Raw genomic sequence first — 20499 nt, forward strand, 5'->3', positions numbered from 1 at the left:
AGTTGTTGGTAAACCCAATTTGTTTAGTTATTTTTTGTTTAATGGTTACATGCTATTCTTGAAATTACATTTACTGGTAGTGTGCCGACTGGCCTAATATTTAGCTCCTTAAAAGTTAAAAATGTAATTGAAATCTATGGAGCACAGCAAATGCAATTTCTAGGCCCATGGCTTCAATTTCAGTTAAAAAAACATACTGTAGTAATTTGAATAAGCTAGCCTGTACTATAAATGGCTAAAAACCTCATATTTCTCAATCACTTGTATTGGATATAACAGCACCAGATAATAGATAAGCTGATTTTCAATGTTCCTTTTTTATGAATTTGAGTGTCGGCATTTGTTTAAGTACCTTAGATAAAGAAGTAATTCACGTACTTGCCATGTGCAGTAAATTTAAATACTGTAACATGGATCAATGTGGCTCTAGAACCAAATCCAGTGACGTTTGTTTATCTTGTTCCTTCATTTACAGCGAGGAATGATCAAGAGGAGCAGGACGAAAGGCGAGAACTCAAAAGAAGGTTAAGCCGAAAGGTAGGAAAGGACTGTGTTTTTACTTTACCTTATTTTTTATTGTATTGTTTTATTTTAAAATGGGTATACATTATGACAAAGTAAAACAATAGTGATCTTTTGATTTGCCATTGTTTGTTATTTAGTTTCATTGACAGAAAATCATTAGAAAAAAGTATGTTTTGTGCCATTTGCATGTAAATGTAACAGGGCACTCTAAGCCAGCACTCCTCTCTGCGCTGGTTACCACTTCTTATGAGGCTCTATTTCAGGCAAATGTGTGTCAAATACAGCGAGTGAAGGGTCATGTTACTGCGCAAAGGGTCATGTTTCGGCGCACAAGGAATCAGGTTGCGGCGCAAAGGGTCATGGTGTATGAGGGAGGGGTTAGGTTATGCTGCACAGAAGGTCATGTTTAAGCGCGCAAGGGATCAGGTTGCGACGCAAAGGATTATGGGATTTATAGAGCTCGGGAGAAATGTTTCAATTGAGTCAATGAAGCCGTAATCATTCACTTTGTTTAATTGAGATACCATATTTTCAAATTATGAACGAAGATTGCTTTTCAGAGCAAGACAGGTTTGTGTAGCACAGTGCAGTGATTATGCTCCGGAAAAAAATAAAAATAAAAAAAAAAACTATATGAACATAATCTTTTATTTAATATCATATAATCAAAGAAACTACAACATGATATTGCAAGTCTACCGGAAGACATAATAGTAATACAGTATTTCATGTTAGATTTTGAAAGGATACGTTTTAAAATTCGTGTCAGTTTTTTGATAAGTATAGAAAAACAAGACCAAAAACCAAACCGAAGCAATATGTAATATTGTACTGCCCTGTACGACATGTAAGTTGCCTTGGATAAAGGCGTTTGCCAAATAAATAAATAATAATAATAATAATAATTCAATATGTTAACTTAACATTATTCAGCAGGCTTCATTCAACTTTATGAAGCAAAATGTCTTAACTACATAGGGGGATGCAAAATGTTTGGCCATAGCTGTACAATTTAAAAAGAATAAAATAAAAAAAATAGTGTATGGTCCGTTACCTCCATGTATAACTGGATATCCCTATTATATAAAAAGTTATTCATAATTTTTAAAAAATGGATGAGATGAGAAGTAAAATTAATTATATTTTGTCCCTTTGAATTGTGTTATTCGGTTACTTCATTGTCTCCTTGTTTTCCAGCTGAGTCAGAGGCCTACAGTAGAGGAGCTGCGAGAAAAGAGGATCCTGATCCGCTTCAGTGACTATGTGGAGCTGGCCGACGCACAAGACTACGACAGGCGTGCAGACAAGCCATGGACACGGCTAACAGCGGCTGACAAAGTAAGAAACATTCAGCACTTACTGAACTAGGGGAAGAAAACCATCACTGGGTCATTTTTTCTATTTTTTAAATCTTAAACTGAGGCAAAACTGGGACTAAGTACAAAAATACAATTAAGCATTATAGTATACAGCATCATTCTAATTGGCTAGTCATGGGGCACTATTTTATAGATATAAATTGCAGCAGGTTTTACAGTTCCTGATAATTAAAATGGGTCCCTTTGTGTAATTTAATTTAGATCCCTAAAACAAGGCCCACTAAGTTAAAACCAGATCTCTAGTCAAAAAAAATGCTTTTGAATGCAGTCTTCTTCTGCCATGTAAGGAGTCCATTTCTTTGCCTTTTAAAAAGGGACAGATTGAAATTTATTTTACTGTGGGGATTTTAATTTTAAATCAGGTGAAGAAATGCTTACACAAAGTGGCAACTATTGTCATTATTGGAGAATTACATTGTTCCTGGTGTGAATCTGCAAATATTGTTTTTTCATTTTAATGAACATATAAATACTTTATTATATGGTTTTATGTTTAAACAAGCAAACTCCTCATACAGCATTTCAGCAGTGGCATGCCATGACAAAATCTACTGGGGTAGCAGAGTCAACACCCGCCCGCCCCCTGTGTTCTGAATCTTTTAGCGGTACCTGAGAATACTGTGGCTATTGACAAGTGATTGCTTAACATGCTGTAGTAGTCAGAAATCAGAGAAAGTAATTCCACATAATTACCTCTATTTGAGGAATTGTTGCCTTCATCGTGCCCCCTGAAAGACAGTTCTTGCTTGCCAAGGTAAACAACAGAATCAATCAAGCGTTTAAGAACCTCACGTTTTTTTCTTACTTGCTCATTGTGATGTATTGTACCCCTACGCTTCTGCTCATCCAATTGAACATCAATCCGGGTTCGTCCAAAACGTTTTGAGTGTTACAGTGGCTCGCAAGTGACTTTGGGAATGCTCATGTTTTTTAGCTGTCTTTGTAGACATCCTAGATTTCTGTAGCCAGTGCTGTTCCATATCACCTTTTCTGTACTAAACAAAAGACAGTTCCAGCAGTATAATTTTTTTTAATTGACAGTTACCAGTAAGCCACGGATACCTTTCATAATTTGAATGTTGAAAGTGGTGAGTATATCCCTTCCCTTCCTGTGTCAGTTCAGGTATTTGTGGTGTATACCTCCCTTTTTTAACAATCTCCAGTTTTTCTGAGAAAGTTCTTCTAGAAAATTGATTCGTAACTAAATCGACTATGATGTCTCCATTGTCTGAAGACATTTTTAAAAAAAATGTGTAAAAAGCTATTTGAAATATTACTTTGAAGTTCACTATATAATTCTCAATGATAAGCAATATCACGCGGAATGCATCTATTCTTACACCACTTACCCTATCATATTTATGTCCTGCCTCTGCTCACTAATGATTGGACTGAGAAAATGCAGATCTTCTATTGGTTGATTGCATTGCAGATCCTTCAGGAAAACATTAGAGTATGATTCGCAGCATATAAGCAAGCACTGTAAATTGACTGCTGTCGACAGTTTAGAGAGAATACCATGAAGGCCCTGATGGCACGCCCCTGCATTTGAGTGGATAATTGTTTAGTATTTGTACTTCAGCAAGTAAATAAGAAAAAAATGAAACCTATTTTAATTATAGTTGAAAAAGGTAAAAAAAGAAAAGGTTTGTGGTGGCATTATTTGTTTTTACTCGGAGACTTTACAAGTCATTTTGATGAACGCCTGGGGCCCATTTCATAAAAGCAATTTACGCTGAATCACAGTCACAGGCACCTCGCAGATTAACATTTGGGTTTTATAAAATTTGGGCTGTTGATATTTTGACTGAAACTTGCGACTGTTAGACAGCAACCGCAAGTATCAATTTTCATTGCAAATCCTATTTTAGTACATACCCTGACGCTCAAGGGCGTAGGTTTGGTTTGAACATTGGTGGGGACACAATTATTTAGGGGGACGGAGTCGCGGTCGCTAGGGGGGTTCGGGGGCATGCCCACCCGGGAAATTTTTTTTTAGGAGACAGCTGTTAAAGGGTCACATCTGGTGGCTTGAAATGAATGCTGGACATGAATCGAGGACAATCTGATTGACATGAAGTTGGCTGGTATACACTTAAAACACTATGATAAAGTGTCCCTCCTGGAAGCTGGTTTGACATCCCTGCTATAGAATTACTAATAACCTGAATTATAACCTATCCCAGCCTTACTGTAAGCTACCAATACCCCTGGCGCTACAAGCATGAGCACATGCACGCTCACATGCTCTGCCTGCCTCTCCTGTGTCTGTGCTGCTGCTTGTACCTGGGTGCACTGCTTCATTCACCTGATAAAATAATAAATTAATGCATGCCATATAGAGAGAAAATATATGGCTATGCTAACTTTATTTGCTGAGTATTACTATACAGCATTAGCCTACTATCATATCACAATGTGCCTCAAACAATAACATATCTCAAAACTGAGTCTAATACTTTCACTGTTATAATCACTAAGCCATTACAGACCTCACCTGAGACCCTGTTGCTCCACCTGCCTCTGTACTGCTTTTACCAGGTTGCACTGCTTCATTCGCCTGATAAAATGATAAATTGATGCATGCTGTTTAGAGAGAAAGTATGACTCTGCTAACTTCATTAGTAAATTATTTTTACATTTGCTATGAGAATCAGTATCAATTGTGTTTATTACTTTAACAACATCTTCCTACTTACACTTTGACTTTTTGTAAAAAAAAAAACTTCCTTACGTCCATCTTTCTTTTTTTGGCTGCCATTATGCTTTAGTCACCTAAAGCCAAATTGAAGTGATTAGATAACCTTAGTTGGTTGACGATATCAAAACATGCTCACGCACTCTCTCTCTCTCACACACACACAATGATTTAGCTGTGAAACAAGCTAACTAGCCACCAAGGACGTGGGGTTAGCAGCTAGCAATGGGTCGCTAACGTAATAAACCTACATACCTACCCATTAGGTAGGTCGGTAGGTTTATTCACTCAAACTATGTTGCTGACGAGCTGACAATACCTTCAGCCGCGGTACCTGGCTTTCATTCAGTCAGTGGCTCACACTCATATCAGACTGACCGGCAAGCGGCAGCTTCAGATGAGCGTCTTTCCAGAGTCCAGCCTAAGCCAGCGATTCCCAACCTTGTTTTACTCACGCCCCAGTGGAATTAATTTTTATATCTGTCGTCGGTTAATTTGACTTTTTAATATCTATTTTTTTATTACTGCCTATATAATATAGTGCGTTTATTTAGCCGCCTGAATAATCACAATGTCCATTCGATCAAATACATATGTTCGTGTTCGCTTTTTACACACACAATACAAAAATATCTAGCAAGGAGTAAGTTAGTTACAAAGGGAGGAAGGAGGATAGAAATAATGTGACAACGCATTAACCAACAAACACAAATATCGAATTAAACTGATTAGATTTATCATTATTTAAAAAAATAAATGTGAAAATTGTGGCACAATATACACTGTTTAAGAATGACTACATTTTTTTAAATTTTAAACCCGGCGCATGACCTTTCACTCCCGACTCCTTGTGCTCTTTCGCGCTTCAATGAAAACAACACACTCTGCTTGAGTCAGTGTTACAGTGATGCATTATGGAATTTGTAGTTTTCTTGTCTGCTAATTACACCGCAAAACCACACCAAACACCTACAAATCCCAGGGTGCCATTCTTTTTAAAGCTACCGGTATCTCTTTTTCTCTCTTTAATAACTCACTGCACTCAAAGGGCGAAATTGGTAGTATCGTTTGGCACGTCACTGTGTTTATTCAAATGTTCACCGCACCCCCCTGGAATGTTTCACAGCCCCCCGGTTGAGAACCTTGGGCCTAAGCCAATCAAATTAGCGTTTTGGTTTTTTTTGGAGGAGGGGAGGAGCAACGATGGGATCGTGAGAGAGTTAACCCTTTGTGGATCGGATAAAATGACTTGACAAAAGACGTTTCAGATTTATCAAAATTATTGGTAGGGACAATTCAACGGTCCCTTGACATTGGTAGGGACATGTCCCTACCGTCCCTAGCTAAATCTACGCCGGTGCTGACGCTCATACAACTAACTGGATGTCGATATGGCAGAGAAATCAGAAGGGAAGGAGTATTTAGGGACCCGTCAAATCATTTTGATGTGTATACACTCAGAATTAATATCAAAGTACCAAGAAGGGAGATAACTCAGGGTGGTCAAATGTGTTTTTAGATTTAAACAGAAAAAAATTTAAATGGATTTTATTAACCAGTTTTTACCTAACTTAAAGATATCTGAAATAAAAACGTTTTAAACCATTAAAGAAAGCCTTTTGATGTGCAAAAATCAGCTTGTTATTAACCCGGAAGTTACTGTGCATGCTGAAACTTATTATAAAAAATAAAATAAAATAAAGTAAAAATATTAAAATAACATCCCAATTCAAATAAAAAATGTACATTCTTCTTCTCGTCCCTTGTTTTAATTTTGTTCTATTCACTTTTCTTTCTACTGTTCTCTGCTCCCCTCCCAACAGTGTAAACTGCATCCGTGATCATCTGACACTTTTTTTCTTTTCTTTGTGAATAATTTCCAGACAACTTGATGAATAGAACAGATTTGTGTTGACCAACCAGTTCAATAATTGTATCAACTTATTCTTTCGAAAAATTGGCTTCCTTGGCACACCTGCCATTGTATGTAATTACATAATCGGTCACTGATTTTTCTCAACGCAGGTCACACTTGTGATGTGTTTTATGAAGCTCTCACAAGTGCGACCTCTGCGTCCTCGTAAGCACATCGCAATCGCAGAATCTTTATGAAACGGGCCCCTGGTTCCCAAGCCTTAAAATCATACATTGAGACTCACAGAGCTGACGCTTTTATAACATCCACAGTAACTCAATACAGCAACAGTGACATATTGTAGCAATAACACCACATTAGAAAGAAGCAGATATCTACGCTGCCAGATTTTAGGTTACGCAAAATTACAGATTCAGCCGAACCAGATTCCTGGAGCAATTGGACAAACATAATGTATCTCTTGTGATTTATGGGAATGGGTCAGGCTGTCACGTGAAATCATGTTTGGAAGAGTAATATACCCCTTTTCTAAACCATACTAACTCATTAGTTGTTAATATACCCTTTGCGGTCCTATGTCGGACCAGGTCCGACATTACAATTTTCCCTTTCCGGTCCATCAAAAATACGTAAAAAACAGGTCTCTAGTAGTTTTTTCTCTGGAAAAAGCAGAGAAAACCATTCAATGGCCAAGTGAGACCGATAGGAGCCGAGAGAAGCCAAAAAAAAAAAAAAAAAAACGAGTGGCGGATCCTAACACTTAGCCCCGGCACCACAGAGATAACACGGACATAAACAAACAAGATAGCTGCTTCTGCATCCAGTGCTCAAAGAATATCACAGACATTTGCAGAGCTTTTTGAGATGTAGGGCAGCAGTGTGGAGTAGTGGTTAGGGCTCTGGACTCTTGACCGGAGGGTCGTGGGTTCAATCCCAGGTGGGGGACATTGCTGCTGTACCCTTGAGCAAGGTACTTTACCTAGATTGCTCCAGTAAAAACCCAACTGTATAAACGGGTAATTGTATGTAAAAATAATGATATCTTGTAATAATTTTAAGTCGCTCTGGATAAGGGCGTCTGCTAAGAAATAAATAATAATAATAAAATAATGACTTATTATTTTATTATTATTATTTCGCATTTTTGAGGAGTTTGGTGATAAAACGAGTGATCAGGAGATGATTTATCGGTATGCACAACTGTGAAAAATACAGCGAACAAGGGGTGGGGCAGGGCTGGAGATGCAGTACCGAGTGTCCTGTTGATATGCAGTGCCTTTTAAACCTGTTTTACTGTGAAAGAAAAAACTTTTAAACAGCGTGTCTAAAGTAAACTGCGTGTGTGAAAATAAATTGAACCTGACGCGTCTGAGACGCGCTGAATAAATGGACCGCTAAGGGTTAAATGCATATTTTCCTCTGTAAAGAAAGTGTGCAAAACAGCCACAGGTTTTAAACATTCTCAATGTTATGCAGTGTTTGATACTCGGATTAATACTGAATTGGAGTTTGTATTTGTTTCTGTGCATAAGAGGCTATACAAATCTATTTACAAAGCAGGGTCTTCTCTTGAATGGACACTACAGTTTGACTGTACTGTGCTGTACTACTCTGAACATCCATTGCATTCTTACTGTCACTTGGATAGCTGAAGTATAAAGAGCATAATTATTATTATTGTTATTATTTATTTATGTATTTATTTATTTGGCAAACACCTTTATCCAAAGTGACTTACAGATGTGACTTTACAGTGCAATAATACTACTTGAATGCAGTATTAACTAGGCTGCAACAAGTTAGGATTACAAGAAGTTACATCTACAATGACATTAGTAATGCAATAGTGCAAGGATAGTGCATTAGCTGAGGATCCAGTAACGTGGTGCTTAGGTCAGGCAAGTCCAGTTCATAGTAGGAGGGGTAGATCAAGAGATCTACAAGTGCAGTCTAAACAGGTGGGTCTTGAGGAGGCAGCGGAAGGCAGTCAGAGATGGAGCAGTCATAAAGTCCTCCGGTAGCTGGTTCTACCACGGAGAGGCTAGGGAAGATGGAGAGTGGAGGGAAGGGCCAGTAGAGGAGGAGCAGAGAGGGTGAGAGGGGTGTAGGGAGGCATGAGAGATTGGAGGTAGGAGGGGGTAGTGTGGTGAAGAGTATTAGGCAAGAACAAGGGTCTTGAATGCGAGCAGAGATAGGTAGCCAGGCAGAGGGGTAGCATGAGAGTAGTGAGGTTGAGAGAATACAAGATGAGCAGCAGAATTTTGAAGGAGCTGAAGGGGGCGGATAGCCAAGGAAGGGAGACAAGCAAGGAGAGAGTTACAGTAGTCCAATCTGGAGAGTACAAGAGCTTGGACCAGGAGCTGGGTGGAATAAGTAATGAGAAAAGGACAGACTCAGTAGACGTTGCTAAGAAAGAAGCAGCAAGTGCATGCCAGGGAAGAGATTTGTTGAGAAAAGGAGGGAGGGGTCAAGAATTACACCTAGGTTTTTAGCAGAGAGAGTGATAGTCAAGGGACACTGCGATGGAGAGGTCAGAGGAGGGAGAGGAAGCAGAAGGAAAGTAGAGGAGGTCAGATTTACAGAGATTGAGTTTGAGGTGGTGAGAGTGCATTCATGCAAATCTGAAACAAAATGGCCAAAATGGTTTAATAGATCAATTAAAAAAAATATTCAGCAGAAAAAGGCACTTTACAGAGCGTTTAAAAGGGACCAAAAACAAAGTACACAGAAAGAGTACTTAGAACTACAAACACAAGTCAAAAAGGAAGTTAGAAAGGCCAAGAGAGAGATAGAAATGAACATTGCTAAGGGGGCTAAAACCAATTCCAAAATGTTTTTCCAATATTATAACAGCAAGAGAACTTTCAAACAGGAGGTTAAATGTGGTAAAACCATAGACAAAGAAAAAAAAAAAATAGCATATATTAAATGATTACTTTTCACAAGTTTTTACAAAGGAGGATACGGACAACATGCCCCACATGTCAACCTGTTCCTATCCAGTTTTAAATAACTTTGGCATAACAGAGGCAGAAGTGTTAAAGGGACAAGGAGCTCTTAAAATAAACAAATCCTCTGGGCCGGATGAGATCCTCCCAATAGTACTCAAAGAAATGAAAGAAGTTATTTACAAACCGCTAACCATGATCATGCAACAGTCTCTTGACACAGGGGTTGTAGGGACATCCTGGAGAATTGCAAACGTAATACCGATCCACAAAAAGGGAAATAAAACCAAACCAGGTAACTAAAGACCAATAAGCCTGAATTCTATTATATGTAAACTTATGGAAACTATAGTAAAATGGAAAATTACAGTATCCTGGGAGACAGTCAGCATGGTTTTAGGAAAGGGAGATCGTGTCTAACTAACCTGCTTGATTTTTTTGAGGATGCAATATCGACAATGGATAATTGCGAAACATATGACATGGTTTATTTAGATTTCCAGAAAGCTTTTGACAAAGTCCCAATTAACTCTCAGACTGAACGCAGTAGGGATTCAAGGAAATGCATGCACATGGATTAAGGAGTAGTTAACATGTAGAAAACAGAAAGTACTGATCAGAGGAGAAACTTCAAAGTGGAGCGAAGTAACCAGTGGTGTACCACAGGGACCAGTATTAGGTCCTCTGCTATTCCTAATCTACATTAATGATTTAGATTCTGGTCTAGTAAGCAAACTTGTTAAATTTGCCGATGACACAAAAATAGGAGGAGTGGCAAACACTGTTGCAGCAGCAAAGATCATTCAGAATTATCGAGACAGCATTCAGAGCTGGGCAGACACATGGCAAATGACATTTAATAGAGAAAAGTGTAAAGTACTGCACACAGGCAATAAAAATGTGCATTATAAAAATCATATGGGAGATACTGAAATTGAAGAAGGAATCTATGAAAAAGACCTAGGAGTTTATGTTGACTCAGAAATGTCTTCATCTGGACAATGTGGGGAAGCTATGAAAAAGGCCAACAAGGTGCTCGGATATATTGTGAAAAGCGTTGAATTGAAATCAAGGAAAGTAATGTTAAAACATTACAATGCATTAGTAAGACCTCATCTAGAATATTGTGTTCAGTTCTGGCCACCTTGTTACAAAAAGGATATTGCTGCTGTAAAGAGTGCAAGAGTGCAAAGAAGAGTGACCAGAATTATCCCAGGTTTAAAAGGCATGTTGTATGCAGACAGGCTAAAAGAATTGAATCTATTCAGTCTTGAACAAAGAAGACTATGCGGCGTTCTGATTCAAGCATTCAAAATTCTAAAAGGTATTGACAATATTGACCCACGGGACTTTTTCGACCTGAAAAAAGAAACAAGGACCAGGGGTCACAAATGGAGATTAGATAAAGGGGCATTCAGAACAGAAAATAGGAGGCACTTTTTTACACAGAGAATTGTGAGGGTCTGGAACCAACTCCCCAGTAATGTTGTTGAAGCTGACACCCTGGGATCCTTCAAGAAGCTGCTTGATGAGATTTTGGGATCAGTAAGCTACTAACAACCAAACGAGCAAGATGGGCCGAATGGCCTCCTCTCGTTTGTAAACTTTCTTATGTTCTTATGTTCTTATGTTGAGATAGCCGAGAGGCATTCTGAGGTGTGGGAGTTGTGGGAGGCAAAGGAGAGAAAGGGGAGGAAGATCTGGGCATAACTGCAAAGGCAGCTGCATTGCGGCAGGCTCTGCAGATTACTGTTAAAATATAAAAACAAACCAAAGCTGAATCCACAAAACAAGTACAGTATAAGGCTATTGCACACTGTATTCATGCCTTTTCAACACATAATTAATTTTACTTGATCTGATGTTGAGACAGTAAGGTAATGGTATGGTATTTATTCTGGGTATTATATATTGTATATGAAAGTCTTTAACAGAATTGTTAAAGACAAGTTTTGCGGAATACAAGAAAGCACCATGTTCTATTTTATCGCATTACAGTCCAGTTTCCTGGGGTATATTAAATATAAGCCTATATTCAGCCTCTGTAGACTGTGTACCACTGTTCTCATCCCAGAAATGTGCTTTATTTTAGGCAGCTATCCGGAAAGAGCTCAATGAATTCAAAAGTACTGAAATGGAGGTGCATGAGTCAAGTCGGCATTTAACAAGGTAAGGATTGATCTGAAGAAAACAAAAACAAATAAAGGAAAAGTTCAGTTGTAAATTGAATGCTGCCTTGACACAATATACGTTGTGTGCTCTGTTAATTTGTATGTGTTACATGGAGCAACTAAATAACTGCAAACACAAACTGATCCAGTAGCAGATTGACTTTGATTAATAATGAACTGTACATGTGCCGTGAAAAGCAAACAAATAGTATGATATTGTCAGTGCTAATAATAAAATTGATTTTAAAGCTTTGATGAACATGCCTTTAAGTGTAAAACTTTTCTTTCAGGTTTCATAGACCCTAGAAGTCTGCTGTAAGAAGAAATGCCATATGGGCTTTTTATTTTCACAAAGAACCTTAAGTGCTGGAATTACAATAGGTGCCCATGTCTACAATAAGGCCAGACGTCTTCTGAATTGCCTTTTTTTCTAAATACAACCAGTATATCCTTTAATATTATGTAAAAAAAAAAAAGACTACTGTTGGTACTCCCACACATACTAATATTCAGGAGTCCCTGACAGAAGCAGGGAACAGATAATGTGCCACATCCACCAACGACTGGCTCTGCTGACTTTTTGAATGTCTTGCTCCATCATATTAAGTATACATGTGAGTTTGTCTAATCAGTCTCATCAGCGCAACGTTTGTGAAGCAAAACCTCCCTCTCCTTGAAATCATCATGCGCTACATGCTTTGCCCAGCTATGTTTAGTAACAGACCGTGTTTGGCTCTTCAGTATCCTCCATCAAAGGGTCAGAGCCTGTGTTTAAGGAGGGATGGCAGTGTCTTAGAACTCAGTATTATCACACAGTTCTCTTTTTTTCAATGTCGCTAGAAGGATTTCCATGCACTGTTTGAAGTCTTGTACATTATAGATTAATTGTTCCTTACTAACATTACAGGTAAAGTGTGATTGGCTTGAATTACACAATTCAGAAATAATGATAACCATAACGATAATAATAATAATAATAATAATAATAATAATAATAATAATAATAATAATAATAATAATAATAATAATAATAATATTTATTGCTAACTGTGAATTGAAAGTGCAGACAACTTGTTTGTTTGCCAGTGTTTCTGTATATTGTGTTTATACTACTGTCCTGTTCAATTATCCTAACAATTTAATATATTCTTGGAGGGTCTTTGGAAGGAGAACACTGGGTGCTATATTTGAAACTGGTTTAAAGGAGAGTGCCCTATTTATTAAACTTTTACTCATTTGTTTTACAGTTTGTTGTTTCAAAATCACTTGTTTTATTAAAAAAGTTTGTTTGGTGTTCTTTTAATGAAAATAAACTCAAGCAAAGGTTTTATGAATAGAGCCCACAGTTTGAGAAAAGGATGTCATTTCATTATATATATATATATATATATATATATATATATATATATATATATATATACCAGTTTAAACGGCTTAAAAGGGATTCTCTAAATTTTTGTTGCACGCTTATACTTGTTTCCAAATGGAGGATCTTCATTTATCTGGAGTAAATGCAGAATTGCAGGCTCAATGTTCGTTACAATCATGGTTTTAAATTAATAAAGATAAATTTTATTAAGAAAATAAATGAGCAGGAGTTAAATAATTGATCCTTTTGAAGAAAAATGACAAGAGCGTGACCATGAATGTCTCTACGAAAACTTTTTGGTAAGCCGTTTAAACTGGTAGTCTGGCTGAAAGAATTCTGAACTTTTGTTTTTCAGTAGAGACTTCACTTCTTATTGCATTTATAATATATATATATATATATATATATATATATATATATATATATATATATATATATATACAGTGCCTTGCAAAAAGTATTCAGGCCCCTGACCAATTCTCTCATATTACTGAATTACAAATGGTACATTGAAATTTCATTCTGTTTGATATTTTATTTTTAAACACTGAAACTCAAAATCAATTATTGTAAGGTGACATTGGTTTTATGTTGGGAAATATTTTTAAGAAAAATAAAAAACTGAAATATCTTGCTTGTATAAGTATTCAACCCCCACACCTTAATATTTGGTAGAGCCACCTTTCGCTGCAATAACAGCTTTAAGTCTTTTGGGGTAAGTATGTACCAGCTTTGCACACAGTGTCGGAGTGATTTTGGCCCATTCTTCTTGGCAGATTTGCTCCAGGTTGTTCAGGTTGGTTGGACGACGCTTGTGGACCGCAATTTTCAAATAGTGCCACAGATTCTCAATGGGATTGAGATCAGGACTTTGACTGGGCCACTGTAGGACATTCACCTTTTTGTTCTTGAGCCACTCCAATGTTGCTTTGGCCTTGTGCTTGGGATCATTGTCCTGCTGAAAGGTGAATTTCCTCCCAAGCTTCAGTTTTTTAGCTGACTGAAGCAGGTTCTCTTGCAGTATTTCCCTGTATTTTGCTCCATCCATTCTTCCTTCAATTTTAACAAGATGCCCAGTCCCTGCTGATGAGAAGCATCCCCACAGCATGATGCTGCCACCACCATACTTCACTGTAGGGATGGTGTGTCTTGAGGCATGGGCAGTGTTAGGTTTGCGCCACACATAGCGCTTTGAGTTTTGGCCAAAAAGCTCTATCTTGGTCTCATCTGACCACAAAACCTTTTCCCACATCGCAGCTGGGTCATTCTCATGCTTTCTGGCAAACTCCAGACGTGCTTTCAGGTTGCTACTTTTTGAGTAATGGCTTCTTTCTTGCCACCCTCCCATACAGGCCAGTGTTATGCAGAGCTCTTGATATGGTTGATTGGTGCACCATTACTCCACTCCCAGCCACTGAACTCTGTAGCTCCTTCAAAGTGATTGTTGGCCTCTCTGTGGCTTCTCTCACAAGTCTCCTTCTTGTTTGTGCGCTGAGTTTTGAGGGACGGCCTTTTCTTGGCAGTGCCTGGGTGGTGTGATGCAGCTTCCACTTCCTGATTATTGATCCAACTGTGCTCACTGGGATATCCAAACACTTGGATATTATTTTGTACCCTTTCCCTAATCTATGCATTTGTATTACTTTATCTCTAACTTCTGTAGATTGCTCTTTGGTCTTCATTTTCCTTCAGATTCACAGCCTGACCAATGATCCTTCAACAGTGGGGTTTTTATCCAGAAAATGTGACAGCAACTTTAATGGTTCACAGGTGGAGGCCAATGGTAAGGTAATTGTGTCCTCGTTAGGGCAATTTCTTTCATCGGTGTAAACTGGGAGCTTCCACAGCACAGGGGTTGAATACTTATGCAAGCAAGATATTTCAGTTTTTTATTTTTCTTAAAAATATTTCCCAACATAAAACCATTGTCACCTTACAATAATTGATTTTGAGTTTCAGTGTTTTAAAATAAAATATCAAACAGAATGAAATTTCAATGTACCATTTGTAATTCAGTAATATGAGAGAATTGGTCAGGGGTCTGAATACTTTCCCCTTTAACTGGAGGCAGAGGAAAATGTAGTCCTGGGGACCTACTTAAAGACCAGGACTACATTTACCAGCATGCACTGTGCCAAGAGGCAGGTGAAGCACCTGGGTCTGATGAGACTCTAGGTAAAAGCAAGGGAAACCCTGATGGTATGGTCTGTGCTTAGGCTAAGGCCTCATGGTGGAAAGGACTGAGACTCTGTGAATTGTTTATATTTTGATTAAGTTTGGGTTGAAAGTGCAAGTGGGGTGTTATATGTTTTGCTGCTGGTAAGCAGCCTAGCTGTCCAGTATTTATTTTAGGGAAACTACAACTGTTTAGGCTCGGGTACGAGCTAGGTTTTGTTTTGTCTTTTGTTCATTTTATTTTGTGAAAACCCTGCAAATAATAAAATATCCAGGTACTGTCCTGGTTTAAACTATTCCTGGATGAAGACAGTGAACGAGTCCTGATTTAACTGTAAGAATCCCCTTGTCTTACATGAGATATATATTTTATTTATTTATTTATTTGAGGAGGGTGTCTGTGTGGTGTGGGAGATTTGGGTGTAGAATGTAAGCAGGGGCCATTTATTTGTTTATTTATTTTACTTTATAACCTATAGCAGGTGCCTCATTTTTGTTTTATGTTAAAAGCAGTGCCAAACAAAGAGAGGGAGAGAGAATCACACTAAGATACTATAGATTTTGCTGAACATGAAGTTAACATTAGAAAATGAGCAAGAAATGTACGGTTTTCCTGATCATTTTTACATTTTGAAAAAGATTGTAAGTCCCTGTTTGTGGTGGGTTATGGGAGGAAGTGACGTGACCCAGAAGCGATGGAGACAGGAAGCACGTAGTAGTGGGTTTTCCGTACAGTTGCAACGAGCAAACAAACAAAAAAACAAACTACTGCCTCTGTTACCAGCTATGGTAAGCAGAGGCTTGCAATGAAAACAATAAATCCAAACAGAACAGAAAGTGGCTTGGGCTCCCTCTCCCAAGCAGGTTTGGTAGTTCCTGGTGATGCCAAGGAGCGTGGGGGAAGGAAAGTTCAGGCTCAGAGGCAGCTGGCTTGGGAATCCTCAGTCTCGATACAAACACAACAGAATAAAACAAAACAACTCGCAGAGCTCACACAGCATGACCATCTCAGTCCAGGATAGGGAGACCAAATGGCAGAACCCCACAGCCTAATTAGGGCTGAGCCCCACCCCTACAACCAGTGTACTGCCCCACCTCAGCCAATCGTCAAGGTCAGCACAACTGCTTGCAATAATGGGGCTCCACCATGAGGTCCTGCCCCAAATTAAGATGGCTGCCCCCACTGCAGCTTCTGCTCCAGGCATGACTCAGCCTTTCTCCTCGGTCCTGCCAGTGGTCGGGAGGGCGAATTACAAAAGGGACTCCTTTCACTCCTGTCACACTGTTGTATAGGGAATTCCTCAAATTTTAGAATTATAAAAAATAAAATCTTAGGGTTTTATTTAGCCAGATGCTGTATGGTTGTGCTTGTTTATTTTACATTGACTGAGTGGCATGCAGGTTTCAAGAAAGGATAAAGTGTGTCTGCAGCTGAAACAACCTCAACATAATGTAAAGCTGCTATACCAACACGGTCTGTTTTTTAATAGAGTGCAAATAGTTAAAACTGAATGATCATAAACATCTGGTAGTTTGCTAAGTGTTCAGTTTATGAAGAGAAAGGGTGTGAAATGATGAGCACTTGGTATACATATTTGAACTTGGTATACATATTTGTATATACAGTATATATATATATATTTTTTTTGGAAAAATAATGGGAGATTATTTTTCGGTCATGGAAAATTTACTGTGGCCATCGCAAGCTCTTTTTTTTTTTTTGCAAAGTTGTTCTTAGTTTTCTTTTTGCTAGCCTAGTGAAATATTTAAAATGTCCCTGAAAATAATAAACAGAGAACCAAATAAACTGTCATCCTATCACTAGGTTAAGGAACATTATTTCAGCAAGAACAAGTGATGTTCTTTTTTGTACTTGTATATGGTGCTGGTGGATGGAGTGGGTCATTTAACTGTCTTCAAATGTGTCATGATTTGTTAAATTAATATCAGTTATAGGCAGGGGTGTAATTTCAGAAAAATTCTGGGGGGGGGGGAGTTGAGTCAACAATAACATCATGAATGAGAAAACAGGCAGTAATTGGGCCAGTTACAACGAGATAGCATGCTGCACTTTGTCAACATCGTTCTTATTCTTAAAATAAAATAAATTATACAAAATATGCAATGCAATTATTTTTAAAGCACAGCACTGGTTTATAAAAACTCAAAAATGTCGTTCCACTAAGTCTCATTTTATAGTAATAAAGTGTGTAACGTTACAGTCGTCGTTTTCACTGAAACTTTTGTGCTTTTATAGTGGTTAAAGGCTTTAACACTAATTTAATTCCTCTGTTGCAAGCTTTCGATATCCCAGTTAAGTAAACATTTCACAGTTACATACTACTGCTACATTAAACAAATAGTGGCACAACAACATTTTTTTTATCAGATAGAAACAGTAGACTACTCTCAGATCACTGAAAAAAAATGTGTCATGCATGGGCTTTACAAAAAAAGCCAGGGGTAAGAATGCAGTTTAACTTTTTATTTTAGAGCGTCCATTCGAATACATCTCAGATTTGATACATACTTACAACCTCGAGTTAAGTTTGATACATTTCACCTGCTTTCCACAAACAATGACACTTTGTGTCATATATAAACCAATGAACATAAACTGCTGAATATGCACCAGCACCACATTCCTGTGAATGTCAAAAGTAGAAATATGTAGCATAGTTTTAAATAACATGTTTACACAGATAATCACGAATAAACTAAAATAAAACGGGGTGGCAAATTTATTAACACCAGCCTGCATTTGTATAACATTGCCTAATCTAAATATAAATGTATATTTAAGAAATAAAAAAATATTTAAAACAGTAATTATAACAGTACATTTCAACCAGAGTAATACTGTATCTAATACTGTAGTCTGCCACCTTAATTTAAGCAGTGTGGAGTAGTGGTTAGGGCTCTGGACTCCAGACCGGAGGGTCATGGGTTAAATCCCCAGTGGGGGTCACTGCTGTTGTACCCTTGAGCAAGGTACTTTACCTAAAATTGCTCCAGTAAAAACCCAACTGTATAAATGGGTAATTGTATGTAAAAAAAAAAAAAAAAAATGTGTAAAAAAATAATGTGATATCTTGTAACAATTGTAAGTCGCCCTGGATAAGGGTGTCTGCTAAGAAATAAATAATAATAATAATAATAATAATAATAATAATTTTCCATTGATCCATTGTGAAAAAGACATTATCGAGCAACTAATCATTCCTGTACCAAACCCGAAAACGGTCAGCACAGCCCTATCTATACATGAGCCTAAATCAAATTTTAAAATCTATGGTACTATTTCTTTAGAGCATGTATAAATAATTGTACTTGGTGCGGCAGTGTGCCCCACCCCTGTGTTTATTTTGCGTGTGGGGTATTAATGTTGGTGTACAGTGCCTTGCATAAGTATTCACCCCGCTTGGACTTTTCCACATTTTGTAGTGTTATAACCTGGAATTAAAATTGATTTAATTGGGATTTTTACCGTTTGATTTACAAAACATACTTAACACTTTGAAGGTGCAAAATATTTTTTATTGTGACACAAGGCACAAGAACAAAACAATTACATCCCAAAAGTAGACAAAACAATTACATCCCAAAAGTAGACAAATCTAAATCTAAAACAAAATGGCCAAAATGGTTTAATAGATCAATTAAAAAAAAAAAATTCAGCGAAAAAAGGCACTTTACAGAGCGTTTAAAAGGGACCAAAAACAAAGCACACAGAAAGAGTACTTGGAACTGCAAACACAAGTCAAAAAGGAAGTTAGAAAGGCCAAGAGAAAGATAGAAATCAATATTGCTAAGGGGGCTAAAACCAATTCCAAAATGTTTTTCCAATATTATAACAGCAAGAGAACATTTAAAGAGGAGGTTAAATGTCTAAGAGACACAAATGGCAAAATCATAGATGAAGAAAAAAAATAGCAAATATATTAAATGATTACTTTTCACAGGTTTTTACAAAGGAGGACACGGACAACATGCCCCACATGTCGACCTGTTCCTATCCAATTTTAAATAACTTTAGCATAACAGAGGCAGAAGTGTTAAAGGGACTAGAGCTCTTAAAATAAACAAATCCCCTGGGCCAGATGAGATCCTCCCAATAGTACTCAAAGAAATGAAAGAAGTTATTTACAAACCGCTAACCAAGATCATGCAACAGTCTCTTGACACAGGGGTTGTACCAACAGACTGGAAAATAGCAAACGTAATACCAATCTACAAAAAGGGAGACAAAACCGAACCAGGTAACTACAGACCAATAAGCCTGACTTCTATTATATGTAAACTTATGGAAACTATAATAAGATCCAAAATGGAAAATTACCTATATGGTAACAATATCCTGGGAGACAGCCAGCATGGTTTTAGGAAAGGGAGATCATGTCTAACTAACCTACTTGACTTTTTTGAGGATGCAACATTGAAAATGGATAACTGCAAAGCATACAACATGGTTTATTTAGATTTCCAGAAAGCTTTTGACAAAGTCCCGCATAAAAGATTAATTCTCAAACTGAACGCAGTAGGGATTCAAGGAAATGCATGCACATTGATTAGGGAGTGGTTAACAGGTAGAAAACAAAGTACTGATTAGAGGAGAAACCTCGAAATGGAGTGAGGTAACCAGTGGTGTACCACAGGGATCAGTATTAGGTCCTCTGCTATTCCTAATCTACATTAATGATTTAGACTCTGATATAGTAAGCAAACTCGTTAAATTTGCAGACGACACAAAAATAGGAGGAGTGGCAAACACTGTTGCAGCAGCAAAGGTCATTCAAAATGATCTAGACAGCATTCAAAATTGGGCAGACACATGGCAAATGAAATTTAATAGAGAAAAGTGTAAAGTATTGCATGCGGGCAATAAAAATGTGCATTATAAATATCATATGGGAGACAGTGAAATTGAAGAAGGGAACTATGAAAAAGACCTAGGAGTTTATGTTGACTCCGAAATGTCTTCATCTAGACAATGTGGGGAAGCTATAAAAAGGGCCAACAAGATGCTTGGATATATTGTGAGAAGTGTTGAATTTAAATCAAGGGAAGTAATGTTAAAACTCTACAATGCATTAGTAAGACCTCACCTAGAATATTGTGTCCAGTTCTGGTCACCTCGTTACAAAAAGGATATTGCTGCTCTAGAAAGAGTGCAAAGAAGAGCAACCAGAATTATCTCGGGTTTAAAAGGCATGTCGTATGCAGACAGGCTAAAAGAATTGAATCTATTCAGTCTTTAACAAAGAAGACTACGCGGCGATCTGATTCAAACATTCAAAATCCTAAACGGTATAGACAATGTCAACCCGGGGGACTTCTTTGACTTGAAAAAAGAAACAA

The 20499-nt window shown here is 37.6% G+C and overlaps 1 protein-coding gene across 5 annotated transcripts in view; it reads left to right on the plus strand.

The window, feature by feature from the left end:
* The window catches only part of LOC117435366 (phosphatase and actin regulator 1-like), a 254805-nt gene extending 241869 nt beyond the window's left edge, over window positions 1–12936 (plus strand). For all 5 annotated transcript variants that reach the window (XM_034920762.2, XM_059014049.1, XM_034058461.3 and 2 more), the window contains 4 exons: window positions 476–537; window positions 1723–1863; window positions 11519–11595; window positions 11888–12936. In XM_034920762.2, the coding sequence (XP_034776653.2) occupies window positions 476–537; window positions 1723–1863; window positions 11519–11595; window positions 11888–11903 (296 nt within the window). In that variant the 3' untranslated portion in view covers window positions 11904–12936. The remainder of the gene's footprint in view (window positions 1–475; window positions 538–1722; window positions 1864–11518; window positions 11596–11887) is intronic.
* The last annotated feature ends 7563 nt before the right edge of the window (window positions 12937–20499 follow it).

Source organism: Acipenser ruthenus, chromosome 3 (assembly GCF_902713425.1).
Source record: "Acipenser ruthenus chromosome 3, fAciRut3.2 maternal haplotype, whole genome shotgun sequence".
Classification (NCBI taxonomy): Eukaryota; Metazoa; Chordata; class Actinopteri; order Acipenseriformes; family Acipenseridae; genus Acipenser; species Acipenser ruthenus.